The sequence below is a fragment of the Agrilus planipennis genome, unplaced genomic scaffold (assembly GCF_000699045.2).
Source record: "Agrilus planipennis isolate EAB-ADULT unplaced genomic scaffold, Apla_2.0 scaffold30, whole genome shotgun sequence".
Taxonomy (NCBI): Eukaryota; Metazoa; Arthropoda; class Insecta; order Coleoptera; family Buprestidae; genus Agrilus; species Agrilus planipennis.
Genome location: NW_020438923.1, coordinates 455,318 through 471,844, shown reverse-complemented (window position 1 = coordinate 471,844; position 16,527 = coordinate 455,318). Strand labels below are relative to the sequence as shown.

Here is a 16,527-nt window from a genome sequence, read left to right as displayed (position 1 = left end):
ACGATTTTCCTGCTTTTCCATTTTTACGAAAACCACAGAGGCGTCTTGTTCAGCGTGCTGTCAAACCTACACTAGCAAGGAGATCGGGCTGAAACTATAGCTACAAGCTATCCAAGGATGGTACTATAGAATGTCACCTCAAGGTAGGCCTAGTGGCGTCATCTCTTGGTTAGGCCGGAAACTTATCAATCCACCCTCGTATTTAAACTTTTTTAAAAAAGAAATAAGAAAGATTTATTAAAATTTCATTCTCTCATTCATAGCAATACAATCTACTTGTGCAGAACAGTTTGCAAGAAGCATCGTTACCTGGCTGTCTGACTTCTTTATGTTTAAAAATTAACTAACGAATTTATGAATTCATACGTTCGAACATTATTTCACTTACGGCGACATTATTGTTTTATAAATACTTATAATAGTACTTTTGCCCATTGATATATAAATAATTAAATACATTATGAAACAAAAGTGTATTGCATTGATCGTCATAATTACGAAACGGTTAGAATGTAATTAGTTACTGGTTAGGCCAGGTTACCTTAATTATTTAGGCGTTACTTGACATTAAATACTGATCTATTCGATTTATGCACAATACCAGCATTTTGTATTAAAAGATTGACTATGAGGTATTATTACTCATAATCTTTTATTTAAAAGGTCAGTCCCTATACATTTGAAAAGTGACAGTTTAATGTTAATATACCCATACAGTGGATTAAAATGCTTTTATGACATTAAGTTAACGTATTTCTGTATAGGACAGTCAAGCCCTTGACTTACGTGCTTGATTTCATTTTCAGCTTGATAAGCGACTTTAGTCATTACTGAAGAAAAAAGCCTTGATGGACACCACAAAGTAATAGTATAAAGACTTCGTGTCTTATTCTGAGGTACGAAACGATAGGTGTATATGCCTTTAATTCACCATTCAATTAAACATCTTTACTATTTTATTTACAAAAGTTCTATGATCTGCAGCTTCACAAGTATTATAAATCCACTGACGCTGATTCTTTGTGTATTTCTTAATAGATCGACACTTATTTTTTTTGTTTACATATGTTCCTTACATTTTTAGATGAGTCAGTGTTTCAAATGGGGGGACGGACGAACTTTACCATTCAAAATTGACTGAAGTAGGTAATCTTCTAAAAAATTTCTAAAAATTCCCCAATCGCCATTCATTTTATTTATTACTGATTAAACATCACATTTGCATATACATAGTAGGTTCACCTAATTTTACAAGGACGTAAGAAATTAGAAATTATAAATGAAATGAAGTTGTTGTAACAATTATTATAGCATTTCCGGTCATATTTCATTTTTTATTTCGTCCAACCATTTTTTTATTGTTGAACGAATTGTAAGTTTTGTTTTTCTCAGTTGCTCGGAATCACTATCTGATATGGAACCGAGATCGGCACCGTGGGATGAACCTAAATTAAAAAAAAAAAATATTGATCAGTAAAAAAAGTACCTACAATTGGATTTTATCTGTTCACTTCTGATATTTGGTCAAATGAAAGCATTATTAATTAAGATGGTGTTAACACAAAACGATATAAATTAATAGATCGTTTGTACAGTCTTCCGCAATGATACATGAAAATTTTATTAATTAGTAGTAACCATTAAGGAGTAAAATGATGTTTATTGATTATGTAATTTCCACTGGCATTTCGTCTTTCGATCAAACTCTTTGTTAGAGTCATTCGACCTTTATCGATCTTGAAACGTTCGAACTTAATAAATATTAATCAAATCAAATAATAAACGCTTTTGGTTGATAATTGCCTGTCTAACAACACCCGGTGTAACGGTTTGACGACACGCGGTGCAACGGTTGACCTATCCGCGGTGCAACGATTCGACGATGCGCGGTACACCGGTTGAATGATACCCGGTGCAACAGTTGAAATATTCGCGGTCAACGGTTGGACGATGAGCGGTGCAACAGTTGAAATATTCGCGGTCAACTGTTCGCCGATGCGCGGTGCATTGGTCCGACCCGCCAAACTTAATCAGTCAACGGACGAAAAGTCGCCCGTCCGATTCAACGGTTGGTAGTTCGCGCGGTGCAACAGTTGCACAACGTGCGGTGCAACGGTTCGACGATGCGCAGTGCAACGTTTGAACTATTCGCGGTGCAACGATTCGACAATGCGCGGTGTAACGAGTCGACTATTCGCGGTGCAATGGTTCGACGATGCGCGATGCAACGGTTGAACGATGCGCGGTGCAACGGTTGAACGATGCGCGGTGCAACGGTTGAACAATGCGCGGTACAGCGGTTGAACCGACGATGCGCGGTGCAACGGTCCGACGATGCGCGGTGCAACGGTTGAACAATGCGCGGTGCAACGGTTGAACGATGCGCGGTGCAACGGTTCGACGATGCGCGGTGCAACGGTTCGACGATGCGCGATGCAACGGTTGAACGATGCGCGGTGCAACGGTTGAACGATGCGCGGTGCAACGGTTCGACGATGCGCGGTGCAGCGGTTGAACCGACGATGCGCGGTGCAACGGTTGAACGATGCGCGGTGCAACGGCTCGACGATGCGCGGTGCAACGGTTGAACGATGCGCGGTGCAGCGGTTGAACTATTCGCGGTGCAACGGTTGAACAATGCGCGGTGCAACGGTTGAACGATGCGCGGTGCAACGGTTTGACGGTGCGCGGTGATTCGGTCGGGCGACTTCGTATGTCAAACGACCAAGTCTGGTGGGTAGGTTCGACGACGAAATCGTCGGGCTGGAACGTTCTTACCGTTGAACCGTCACCATACAGGTGGAAAAGACTATTTATGTATGGCATTTTTTTAATAATAATTGTGGTTAATATCTAATATGAATGTGAAATTTTATTTTCAATTTTCCATCCACTACAAATTACTTCAGGTTAATGAGGGAAAATTTTTGTTGTTGTTAAATCTGTAACCTTTTAAGCTCGGTTTGTCGGTGTTGATGTTGTCATTTCTCGTAGCTTAGTGGTCAGAGCGTTGGTGCGTAAAGCTACAGGTCCTGGAATCGATTCCCGGTGGGGTGTTAGAATACAAACAAAAATTTTCCCTCATTAGCCTGGGGTAGTTTGTAGGGGATGGAAAACTGAAAATGAATTTTCACATTAATATTTTCTATTTATGTAATTTCCACTTGTCTGATATATTGATTGATCTTCAATTTTTAACCACTATTAAGTAGTTTAGGTTAATGCGGGAAACTCTGTATCTGTTGTCACACACTCGCAGGGAATCGAACTCAGTACCTTTTACTTTTTTGCAGCAACGCTCTGATCACTACGCTACGAGAGGTGACAACGGCAACTACGACAAACCGTACTTATTAGGTCATAGACCTGTCGAACTAATATAATTATATTAATACTATATATATAAAACGCTTTGACATTGATATTTGATATTAACCACTATTCAATGTCAATGCATTTCATTCTTCGATCAGCTATTGTATTTCTATTAGCTATTGATTCATAAAAACCTTAGAAGTTTAAAAACTACAGTAGTATTAACAAACATATTTCAGAATAATTAGTACACCAACACAAACAAAACATGAAATGAAGAATCATAATTTATAGGGAGTGTATTGTTAATCTGAACTGGAAGAATTGAACTGCGGAAGGATATGAGCAAGTCGATTTGTTTGTCTAAGTAGAAAACTTAACGGTTGCTTATTACATTCTAACATTATTGGCCTACCTTGAACAAAAAAGCCGAGTGCCGTAGGATGAAGATCTTTCAAGAGTCCAACCGGGTTCCAAGGATCAACGCTACCTTGCACTGAAATGTATCGGGATATTTCTGGAGTAACAGCTCCATTGAAAAAATTTGTTCTTTCCACACCATTACTCGTCACTGTTTCATTGTATCTAGTTTAAAATATTGTACAAGTTTAATTTAACGTGTATCAGTAACTACATTGATTGATAAGAAAGTTTTAGACTGTTTAATGTCGTCTATGGTGAAGAATAATAATAAACGAAAGTGTAGTAAATAGGTAAATACATTAGACTCACCCCTAATTAATGTAGATACTCACCTTCCTGAAAGCCTTTATCATACTAATACAACAAAAATAACAAAAAACAAATCTCCTTAATCTACAAAAACAGCCACTGAGCTATAATACAGAAAAATAAATCCTATTTATTATCTCATTTATGTCTTTTTTATTAAGCACTCTCACTTTAATCTCATCACCACCTCCACCTATTATTTCTTTATTTCTTTGTAGTCTTGGTAAAATTTGCAGCCTCTACTTTCTTTTTCTCCTCTAAGCCTTGCTATTACCTCAATATTTCATATTTCATTCATATCTTTTGGCGTCCAATGCTCCCACAATAAAGCCTTCATACAATCCAATATGTCAACTTATTAATTTTTTTCATCTTACTCTCACCACTTCTCCCACACACATTCCCATTCAATCCTGTTTGTTTATTTGTCCTTATTCAATTTTAACTCACTCGCTTTCTTTATCATACCTATTTCCTGTTCCAATTCTAAATTCTCTATAGTTCTCTATACTTGCCTTCTTATATCCCCTTCCCCTAAACTTTTATAACTTCTCATAATTTACGATCCTTAGTCTTACTTATTTTCAACTCTAGACTTTGCCTTCTTCAATATTTTTCTAGAACCTCATCATACCTTCTAACCATTAAACCAGGGCCTTTTTACCTTAGTCTATTTTTATTAACTTATTTCATTATACTCGGGCTTACTTCACTCCGAATAAATCTTCGCAACGGTGACGATATAAGTCCAAAGGAAACGTGTTACCAAAAGGCTGTTTACTGGATGTCGAAGTTTGAAACCAACCAAATTGTGTGCAAAATTGATAGTTCCACGGGCGATCTGTAAGAAGTTACTACCTTGTACAAGTAAATATAATACGTTTGTAAGTTTTCATATATAACTAAAATTGATGTGTCTCTCTCTAACCGATCAACATGACCTAGAGGTTTAGACCATTGCTTAGGATTCGGGAGGACGCCGTTTGGTAGAACTGTTTTTGTGTTAAAATCTATCTAAAAGGACTTGTATAAGTAATCTTTAGTTAAATGGTCCCAGTGTTGTGCTTGTTATGGCCGATATCGTGCATTTACGTACAAGAAAATACTACAAACCAAGATGAACACTACGAAAATCAGATTTTAAATGTTATATAGATTTGAAGAGTGGAGTGGAGCAACCGTCTCACTTGTGCGGGAAATGAAATTATTTCTGCGTTGTTGTGCGAACCAATTTAAATTTGTTAACTTTTAATACAGCACAAGTACATCAGGAATGTATTAAACAAATAAAATAAAGAATTGTCACTGAACACACATACGTTGATTGGACAATGCAAGTTTCAACTAAATTATCCAAATGGGTAGCGGATAATCTGGACCTTTTACTTTGTCAATCCGAAGCATTTCCTTGCAAGGCTACAGATAATGAATACGAATTGTAGCAAAAGCTCTTATTTCTACCTTTTACTTGAAAGAAAATGCTTAATTTAGTAATTTAAGTATGATCTATTGTTTTGACAATAAATATAAAGGGGCTGTTATAATATAAAGGGACTACAGCGTATTGGTGTTGAGGCATTTTCTTTTTGCAATGTAATAAACTGTAAGACTTGAGATAAGACTAATAACTTAAATATTTGGAATACTTACTGACACGTAATGTTATATTAGGAGATGTGTACAGATCTAAGAAATTATTGTATAGTAACATGCAGGAGTCACGCTGTGCTCTGACATAGGAAGCCATCTTTTCTGCATTAGAACCTGTCGCATTTTCGATTTGGGAACAAGCGCTTTCGATATCACCCGGTATCGCATACTGTACTAATGTTGCAAAAACGTCTGCTACTCTATTGAAGAAGAAAGAACGAGCGGGCTCCGTTACGTTCATTGTTTGGCAAGTGCTGAAGTAAGAGATAACGAGCAATCAAATTTAATAAAATAAATTTATTATTATATTAACTTATGGTTTGCTAGATATTAAGGTCTCGATTGGTACGGTGGATTCCATTTTTAACCAAATTTTGATACTCTATAGAAAGGGCAACACTAGCGAAGGGAATGTTACGTTGTTTTGTGCTCGTGATCGGTTAATTTGGAAATTTAAAAAAGATTTATGAAATTATACAAATGGCGAGGTGAACGTCATCTGTAGTATAATGCTACATTTAGTGGAGTATGCTCAACAAGGTCCATTTAAATACATAAATATCTACTTGCTGAACTGAATCCACGGTGTAGCTCACAACTACGTGAGTCACTTTACGATAATCGAACAAAGAAAGTGAAGCGATTTCGATCTTATTGAATCTCATCAGCGCGTTGAAATGAACATAGACCAACTCCATCTGCTTTCTTAACACAGCGCGTTTTATATATAAAACTGTGTTCTGTTGAAACGGTGTGCGATGCGCTGATGAGATCCAATAAGATTGAAATCGTGTTCCGCGTCTGGGAGTTTCAACAGAATACTGATCACTTCGAATTTCTTTGTTTAAAAAGATTATTGAAAGTGCATGTTTAGAGCATACTACTGTGAAACGTGGACGGAAAACGAAAGGAAAAAGATGCGTTCGAAAGGGGCACTTGCTCGTTCATGAAGAGTTAGGCAGAGAGTAGGAATAGGTTAAGAGGGGCAGAGGTAGACCTACATTAGATTTGCGAAGATTGGTCAAGGTAGAAAGACGTGGACGTGCCTGTCCATTCAGCCTTTGGCCTTATGACTCCGGTGACGAATTGAGTTAGGTAGTGATTTGGTGAGATTAATGTTTTGTCATGTTATCGCGGAAAGCTCGTTTGGCGTGCTATGAAATAAGGAAGATATTGCCTTTTGTCAGACGTTTTTCAATCAGGAGGCAAAAGGGCTTACAATACCGGGATTCCGGGATCCCAAATACCGGAATCCCGATTTTTGTCCGTTATTAAAAACCGGTATTTATGTAAAAATACCGGTATTTTGGTATTACATTAGTTGATAGAAATTGAATTTATGCACAATATAAATCTAATTTAAAATATCAGGCACATTTATTACACATACCGAGCCGAGTCTGGAACCATCGAGAAGCGGCGGGTCGGCAATTATGATAAATAAAAGATGAAATTACTTTGTTTTGAAAAAACAGGAACAAAAGGAACGTATTTACAAAATGTATATGATTTCTTAATGAGAATAGTGCCGACAAGTGTAGAATCAGAAAGAGCTTTTTCGGGGTTATATTTGTAGGAAAATTCGGACCTCGCTTGATTATGAAACGATTGATTGTTTATGTTTTTTAAGAGCATACTTTAATAAACAAAACGCAAGTCATTCATATTATTTCATAAATACTTTCAATTTAATTATATTTTTTGCTTCATTAATTATTTAATGCCATACGAGCCTATTATATGTAAAATGTAACATAGAATTCTATTTTTATTAACTTATTTCATANTCTATCTACTCCTACTCTCTATGTAATAAAATAAATAATATCTACTCGTTTCAGAACAATATTTATTTGATTTCATATAATATTTGTTAACAAGTCAATATAACAATTGAGGTAAGTAAAAATATAACCAGTAAATTTTTTATTAATAATACCGGTATCCCGATATTTCAAATTTCAAATATCAAATACCGGTATTCAGATTTTAGTTCGGAATTGTAAGCCCTAGGAGGCAATGAAATTAGTCATTGAGCGCATGCGCTGAAGTTTATGCGCAAAAATCAGTTATTCGACGATGTGTATAATCTACAATGACCTCCTAACCTCTAAATAATTTACTGTTATTTCGCCAACTATCAATTTAATGACCAGTTTTCCGCACAAGCATGACAAAAAATACTATACGTACGTCGAGAAGAAATAGGGTTATCTCAGACTGCACGTTTGCCACCCGACCCGAAAACCTGAAGAAACCCTGTTTCTTCCCTCGACACCTAATGTATGAATATATTCGTGTTTGGTATAGTATAGTACTGCACTACATAGATACAAGTATCAACGAAGTGGAAGGTGAACGTACTAATCGAGACTTTTAAGATTAAGATTAGTTTTTGAATATAGAAATGTTTGGCCTGAATGATAAATCGTCAACATTTAATGATTGAGTACAGATATGCAGGTTAGGACATTAGAATAGGTAACCTATTCATTCAGCAAGTACACAAAATACGTAATTACATATAAGTACCAATAGGATCCTTTTGTAGGGTAACTACTTACTTGAATAACTTTGACACATTGGCAATACCTTCATCGGTTTCAAGTAAACTCTCAATTTCCGAAGTTGCTGATTTAATCACATTCAAACATGATGATGAAACGCGTGCCAGATTGTCGTTGATTACTTCGTAGTATTCTAAAAAGAGAGGGTTCAACAATTATAAACATTTTCAGTTAAAATAGTAATTTTCAAATTGTTGTTACACCCAAAATTAAAATAAAGTATATTTTAAATTGAGGGAAGATATTTCAACATGAGTTTACGTATATAAAGCAGCTACATGCTACGTGAACTAAGCCAAACTGTGATTATTTTGACAGTTTAAAAATTATTACAAATTTATAGTCAAAGGATAAGTCACAAGAGAAGTACTGACAGCATCTTCAGGGATGATTTGGCAAGGTTTAATCGGAATTAATTACATACTGAAGAAAAGCGAAAAGAAAGCTTAACTATTGTGAAGCAGACAACGTTAATAAAAAAGTTTGCATTAAAGGTAGAATAAAACTCAAATAGTGGTTCGCTAATTTTAATAAGTAATCGACAATTCGATAGTATTGTTTCGAGCGATAGGGGTTATTATTTAGGACTTGATAACGTGCCGAGTTCTTTGTAGCTGCATTCATAAAGAACAATATGCCTATCACAACGTCTCTTTACCTTCTCAGTTCTTCTTCAGTAAGGGTTATATAATTTTCGTCGACGTAATGCGAATCATAAACGTTACAACTTAGAGTGCTATCAAAATTTCGGACGTACTACGAAATGACTTAAATCAGTACCACCTATACTGTCGAATGAATGAACTTACCATAGAAGTCTACTTTTGAATTAAGTGGGCCACTGGAGGCATAAGCAATGTCAACCAAATGAGGATACTTGATGCGAGCCCACGTGGCAAGACTTGCAGAATAAGAAATTCCAATTGCTACGACCTGAAATAACAATTAATCAAGACAACTACATTCTGCATTGTTATTAATTTATTCATCATCGTAAGGTCGTCAGTCCTAAGACTGGTTGGATACGCACCTCCATCCCTTCCTATCCTGAGCTAATCTTAGCACTTCCCTAAAACTAGAACAACCCACATCCTTAACTATTTACGAACAGTAACCTAATCTAGGTCTACATTAGGGTTGCCACACGTACTTTATTATAAACTATTGTACTCTATTTCGACTGTGCGTACGTTATTCTTTACAAGACACATAAAGTACGCAAAAATACTTTATTTAAGGCCTTAAGTAAACATCGTAATTTTGTAAGCGATTATTTGAAATTCAGAGTACTTTTACATCAATAATATTGCACAGAAAAATGGCAAGCCATATTTACGGAACAACCTGATTTCCCAAATCTGTTCAAAGTAGTGTCACTTTTGCTATCCGTTTCGGCCACTTTAGCATTTACAGAAAGAGTATTCTATCTATTATAAATGCAAAGTGACGGGTTGACAGGAATAAAGCTTCATTAAAACTAATTAAAAATGAACTTTTAGTTTACTTAAATCTTTGTTTGCCATGTTTAGAACCTATTAATGTATTTAAGAGCAACAGCAATTTGTTACTGGCTGCTAGGTGTAACAATAAATATGTTTCTAAAAACAAAAAATAAAATACTTTATTTTTATGCCGAGTACTTTTTTTTTAACCTTTTAGTCGAGAAATACTTTATGTAAAGCCTGAAAAGGTGGCAACCCTAGTCTACATCTACTCCTGCTAACTACTGTTTCTACCTCTAATATGTCTGACTAGACCTTGATGTCTGAGAAGGTGTCCTACCAACATATCTCGCCTATTTCTTATTGACTTCCGAAGAGTCCTCTGTTCTCCTATTCTTTCTAATACATCTTCATTTCTAACCTTCTCTATCCACGATATCCTCATCGTTCGCCTGTAACACCACATTTCGGACGCTTTTAACCTATACCTTTTCGCCGCGCCTACCGTCCATGTTTCGCACCCGTACAACGCCGAGCTCCAAACATTCACTTTTAACAATCTTGAATTTGTAAATTAATCGTTCGCGAGCATGAAAGTGAATTGCAATTTATTGAAGCACTAACGTCTGCTTTATATCCCTACTGCTCCTTCCGTCCGGACATTTGTCGTCACCTGTCTTTATATTCGCTTTTTACCCACTTTTTCTTCCCTTGCATACAAATATTTTTGTTTTACTTTTATTTATTTTCATAGAGTACTGTTTTGTTAACACCATTTTATTTAAGGCTATCTCTAACTCCTTGCTAGATGCTAATACTGCTATATTGTCTGCAAATCTAAGCACACTAATCTTTCGCCCCTGTATATCTATCCGTACAGGTGTACTGTTTTTAATGATGTTGATCGCGTCTTCAGTGTATAGATTAAGAAGTCTGACTCGCTTCTTAATTTTTGACTACTCTACGCTACAGCTGCCTGTTGCTATTTATACAAACTAAGTGCCACTCTTTTTTCTCTGTAACTCATCCCTACATTCTTCAGCATATTTAACATCTTGTTCCATTTAAGATTGTCAAAAGCCTATTGCACTTATTAATGATATCCGCCGAGATAGTCCCCCATTCGGATGCCCGAATGGGGGACTAGTTTACGCCAGAGTATGCCGCCATCATTTGAGTTCGGTTTGTTTTTCTTAGGATATCATAATGTGGTGGTTTCCCGTTGCCTTTCACATCGCAGTATTGTGCATCAGAGTGCCATACCGATTCTCGTGATCTCTGCCACTCTGAGTACTGAAAGAGCTGCTGCCCTCTTTGAAGAACCCGTTTTTGTCTGGTTTCTCGTTAAGAACCCCCCTCCCCCCCATTATGGTTGAACCTATGGTTCAGCTTTCTAAACCATTGAAACTCGTAAGCTGATCCACCCACTCTAGTTTGTACAAGAGGTTCGTCAAGTTTCGGGGCCCATAATATATTATTGCTTAATTAATATTTTTACTTTCTATTGGCAGTCTTGTCTGGTCAAATTCAAAAGCAATACCAGTTTAATCGAATAGAAACTTGACGAAAATAAGTAATATATCATGAATATGTTTATGTAAAATACTAATTAATGAGACTTACTGAACTGTTTTGCAAGGCTTCGACGTTTTTCTTTTGGTATTGGATAAAGTAGGCTATGTCTGCTAGAGCCTGATCGGCCGAAAGGTACTTTAAGCTTTCAGAACTCCAATCACTGTAAAAATAATTTAAAATAAACGTTTATGCCAATTATTTATCATTCAAATATAATTTATTTATTTATATTTAATCAAAAAATTACATAGTGATTTAATTCTGTAATAGCTCAGCAGAAATAAATAATTAATAAAAAATAAAATAAAGTAACTACACTAAAGTTCATTAAATAATTTGTATTAGATCAATCTTCCGAAACCCTAACAATGATTAAACAATTGTCTACATAGTTCACTCAGTCACACCAGTTAATTTACATCTAGCCCTGTAAATTCAAAATTAACCCATGTATCCCACGTTCGATACCCTCGATATAACTATGTGAAAATTAAACTTGAAAATATTCATTATAAATCCTTGCGTTACATGTCATATCGATTTTTTACTAGGAGCATGATTACTCATATATCTTGGCTAAGTTTGCTCCCATGAGGAAAGTACTACGAGTATGATTACTCATGAGCAGGCTTCGGATATTTATGCATTAAAAAAGTACAAAATATGCATGCAAATATGCATTTAAAATATTAAATATATGCATTTAAATATGCTTTCAAATGTCGTTTTTTAGATTGAAATAAAACAAATTTTAAGGGTAATATTTGTCTATTTACAATATGTTTGCTATTAAATTTTTAAAAACACTTTTTTGGTCGACGATTTTAAGAAATTCACATTTGTGTAAACGGAACGCAACCCATGGGGGTTGAGTAAGTATTTGACCTTGGTAAGCGTATAATTATATTTTCAAACAAGTTTTAATTACGAAATATGCAGATAAAACTTAAAATGACCAAAATATGCATTTTAACCAAATAATGGGTTAAATATGCATTAGAATATGCAGTTATGCAAATGCATAATAATCCGAACTCTACTCATAAGTCTCCGTCAAGTTACGACTATCTTCACTTGAATCATTTCGTAAATACTAGTTTAAAATTTTGTTGCTCATCCTACCTTATTACAACTAAATTTTCATGTTTCTAGACAATCCAGTTTTTCACATTTCTGTGTCTGCTACAAATTGCAGTATCGATTCATGTGTTGATCTAACTTGTATGTTATTTACTTTGTACTTATATAAACTCCTTTTATTTCTAATAAGTTCCTAAGAATGGCCGGCGAAATCATTGTCAAGCATGATGATAATTGCAATAAAAAACTCAATAAAACACTGGTCATTGTTATTTTATTGCACTTGATAGTGGCCTTCGGCTGAAGCAATTGTAGATTTGTTTAATAATTGAAGATAGTGAAAACATAGCCCAGTGTTTTATTGAGAATTTATTGTTGTTATCATTTTATTTCAATGTGGTTGATGTTGACAAAGTATTTTTCTTATTTTATATACTTTGTTACTTATTTAGGGTTTTTCAGTTTGTTAAACGGTCATAACCCGTAAATCTATACAATAAACAAGTTACAACATTTCGTTCTCGAAATGGGACTGCCGCTGATGCAAAAAGAAAACATTTCAAATAAAATAAATGCATATGCTAGTGTGATTGCCCGAAGCATATTTTAAGATCTATTAGTAAATGTCGACAACTAGCAACTCTGTTTATGCAATTTATTCTTTTCGTGACGATTTTGACCATACATTAGTAAATGTAGTACTACATCGCGGGAAATCGGTTAATCACCATTATGAGTGAAATTATGACTATTGTACAGGGAAAAAGATCAGCATGCTTAGACTTGCCGATGATATAGCAGAATCAGAATCTAACAAGGAGGAGTTGGAGATAGTTTTAAATGAAATAGAAGCGGTATTGCTAAACATGGACTGTGGCCGCGGCGGAAAAGAAAAGGTTAGAAGCTTTCGAAATGTAGTGTTACAGACGAATAGTGAGGATACCGTGGATAGAGAGGGTTATAAATGATGACGTATTAGAAAGAATAGGAGAAGAGGGGACTTTAAGGAAGTCAATAACAAATAGGCAAGATAGGTCGGTAGGACACCATCTCAGGCATGAAGGTCTATTGAGAAACATATTAGACTTATTAGAGGCAGAAACAAGAGTTAGCAGCAGTAGAGGTAGACCTAGATTAGCTTACTGTTCGCAAATAGTTAAGGACGTCGGTTGTTTTACTTTTAGGGTAATCCGAAGATTAGCTCAAGATGGAGTAAGAAAGAGTATAGGTTCGTATTCAAACAGTCTTAGAACTGGCGGCCTTATGTTGATGATGTTGATGATAGACAGATATAAAACAAAGTTAATGCTTAATAAAAATCGAGGCAGCGTTGCTAAAAGAGGCACATTTTTGAAAATAAAAATGACTCCTTTTTTCTTCTTATCGTTAATTTAATAAATTAAGTGTCTCGAAGCAATCAATATCTTTGAAGGTAATTTTTATTATTTATCATATCACATACCTGGTTGGCTGACTTTTCCCATAATATCTGTGTTCAGTATAGAACATATATCCACCATTTGCACATGCTATGTCGTATACTGCTCCGGCCATTAGATTGTCGGTTGATATGACCCATTCACCTCCAAGAAATATTATTATCGGGCCACCACTCTTAAAGCATTCGTCATTGTATAAATATCTCTACGAAAAAAGAAAATTAAATGAAAATTCAGCTTTTTGGACTATTAAAAATATCAAGTAAATGTAAATAAGTACAAAAAGGATAACTATTCGGTAATTGAATAAAGTTTATTGATAAATTCCCGTAAAAATGCAGAATTTTCGCAAAAAGGGAATTAGTAATGAATAACTGCTGTCGAGATCATTATTCTATGAAAAACAAACTTATTTTGTGAAGCATAAGTTTTGAGTTTTAGCAATATAGAATCTAAGAAAAATTTGTGTGTCGGTAACTATCCACTCAGAAATTTTTGTGGTACCACCATGACCTTTCGCCGACGCTGCCGCAAACACAGGGCAGATTAAGCTTTTTTGAGTATATTACCCATTTCTTATTTTTTAAAATAAATTCCAGGCGATACAGTTGTTCCAGTTTCATTGAATGATGTCATTTGTTTATCAGTTTACTTTTAATTATAGAGTACCTACTTATAGTGTTATCGTTTTGGAATTTTTAAATTAACCGTTCACGAGCATAGAAGTGACTTCCTTTTATTGAAGGTGACCCGACCCTGCGCTATCGTCTGCTCTATATCCCTACTACTCCTTCGGTCCTGACTTATCTGACTTCCTAGATACCTAAAATCAGTCACTGTTTCTAATTTTTCGTCTCCTATCTTTCTATTCGCTTTTTCTTCCCTCCCTATTATTGTTTTACTTTTATTTATTTTCATGCGATACTGTTTTTATAGCAATATCAGCATCTAGCAAGGAGGAGAGATAACTTTAAATAAAATGGAAGCGGTACTGACAAAACAGTACTGTATGAAAATAAATAAAAGTAAAACAAAAATACTGGTATGCAAGGAAAGAAAAAGTAGGGAAACAACGAATAAGAAGTGGCTGATTTTAGGAATTTGGTTGTCAGATAAGTCAGGACGGAAGGAGTAGTAGGGATATTAAGCCGAGGATAGCGCATGGTCGTGTCGCTTTCAATAAAAAGAAGTTACTTCTACGCTCACGAACGGTTGATTTAGAAATTCGAAAAAGATTATTAAAGGGGTATGTTTGGAGCGCGGCGCTGCAAGGGTGCGAAACATGGATGGTGGGTACGGCGGAAAATAAAAGGTTAGAAGCGTTCGAAGTGTGGTGTTATAGACGACTGATGAGGATACCCTGGATAGAGAAGTTTAGAAATGAAGAGTTAATAGAAAGAATAGGAGAACGGAGGGCTCAGCGGAAGTCAAAAAAATGGGCGGTATAGGTTAGCAGGACACCTTCTCAGGCATGAAGGACTAGTCAAAGACATACTGGAGGCAGAAACGGGAGTTAGCAGGGGTAAAGGTAGACCTAGATTAGATTACTGTTCGCAAATGGTTAGGGATGTGGGTTGTTTAAGTTTTAGGACTGACGACCTTATGATGATGATGACTGTTTCGTCAATATCGCTCCCTTTTAAAACTATCTCTCAATCCTCCTTGCTAGATTCTAATACTGCTGTGACGGTAACTTCCCACTCAGAAATTTTTGGATATATTACTTATCCTAGCACCTATTTTTTATTGATTAAAATAAACTCCAGGGGATAGATTTGTTTCAGTTTCAGTAATGATGTCGCTTGTTTATCAGTTTAATCTTGATTATAGAGTACCTTTTTATTGTGTTATCGTTATTGGCTTACACGTGTAAAAGTGGTTGTTTTCAGAATTATGGAAATTCGTAGCCGGGCCGCAATGAACCCCTGATTATTATGCCATGGTACAAATAGTAAGTAAGTAATGAGGTAGTGATGTAGATCGATATTTATCCTTAATTTTCAAACCTACATGATATTTGGCATTATTTAACTGCTTGTATTATTTCAAGCATGATGATCTTGATTAAGTAGATCCATATCGCCGTACAAGATATAGTATTAATATATCAAAAATTCAATAAATGTTTTCAGTTATTAGTATTAATAGGTACAGTTACCCAAATTACAAATTAAAAGTTTAGATTACATTTTCGAACTTACCATTGTCCATGTTCTTTTATTCGCAGGATTGAAATGATCAACCTTTTGGGTTATATTCGCCCACACGGGTGAACTGGCTCTACCGATGGGAACATCTATTGGGGGAGGTCCATGTCGGCTTCCAAATATTTGACCCTAAGGATGTTAAATTTCTTTTTATTCAAATTATATTAAAATAAAAGTTATTATCGTTTACCTGTACAGCAATAACACACGTCAGAAGAAATAGACTAAGTAATGCTCTCATCTTAGCAGAATCTCAGTGAATGCTTAAGTCCCTTTCAATAAGTAATTAATAAAGCCAATATAATATAATAAAGATTAATGATAAGATTACTTTTAATTATTAAATTGTAACAGGTACATTGATATGGTGAGTGTGCATTTCCTTGTAGGAAGGGGAGGGGGGTGGCAAAAGATTTGTATAGCAAATAACACTCGTAAACAAGGACTTTTTTTATTTGTTATTTGCTAGATTAGAAATTTCATTACCATTGACAATTACAATGACAACTGGCCTATAATA

At 35.4% G+C, this 16,527-nt stretch overlaps 1 protein-coding gene across 2 annotated transcripts; it reads right to left on the bottom strand.

The window, feature by feature from the left end:
* Window positions 1–1,118: 1,118 nt before the first annotated feature.
* On the bottom strand, window positions 1,119–16,309 carry LOC108732339 (putative serine protease K12H4.7). 2 transcript variants are annotated; one of them, XM_018463083.2, is made up of 11 exons: window positions 16,198–16,309; window positions 16,002–16,136; window positions 13,824–14,005; window positions 11,330–11,441; window positions 9,074–9,197; window positions 8,262–8,397; window positions 5,698–5,951; window positions 4,756–4,888; window positions 3,731–3,900; window positions 1,288–1,445; window positions 1,119–1,212 (listed from the first exon to the last, which is right to left on the bottom strand). In XM_018463083.2, exons 1-10 carry the CDS (start codon window positions 16,246–16,248, stop codon window positions 1,321–1,323), a joined length of 1,422 nt encoding a protein of 473 aa, XP_018318585.1. In that variant the 5' UTR covers window positions 16,249–16,309; the 3' UTR covers window positions 1,119–1,212; window positions 1,288–1,320. The 2 variants fall into 2 exon arrangements, with proteins under 2 accessions (XP_018318585.1, XP_018318584.1); XM_018463082.1 differs by having other exon boundaries at window positions 1,173–1,445.
* Window positions 16,310–16,527: the final 218 nt, after the last annotated feature.

Coding starts and splice junctions, on each gene's coding strand:
- LOC108732339 (XM_018463083.2), bottom strand. CDS start 16,248: ATGAGAGCATTACTTAGTCTATTTCTTCTGACGTGTGTTATTGCTGTA. Junction 14,006..16,001: donor ATAAAAGAACATGGACAATG/GTAAGTTCGAAA, acceptor CTTTTTTCGTAG/AGATATTTATACAATGACGA. Junction 9,198..11,329: donor AAGCCTTGCAAAACAGTTCA/GTAAGTCTCATT, acceptor TTGTTATTTCAG/GTCGTAGCAATTGGAATTTC.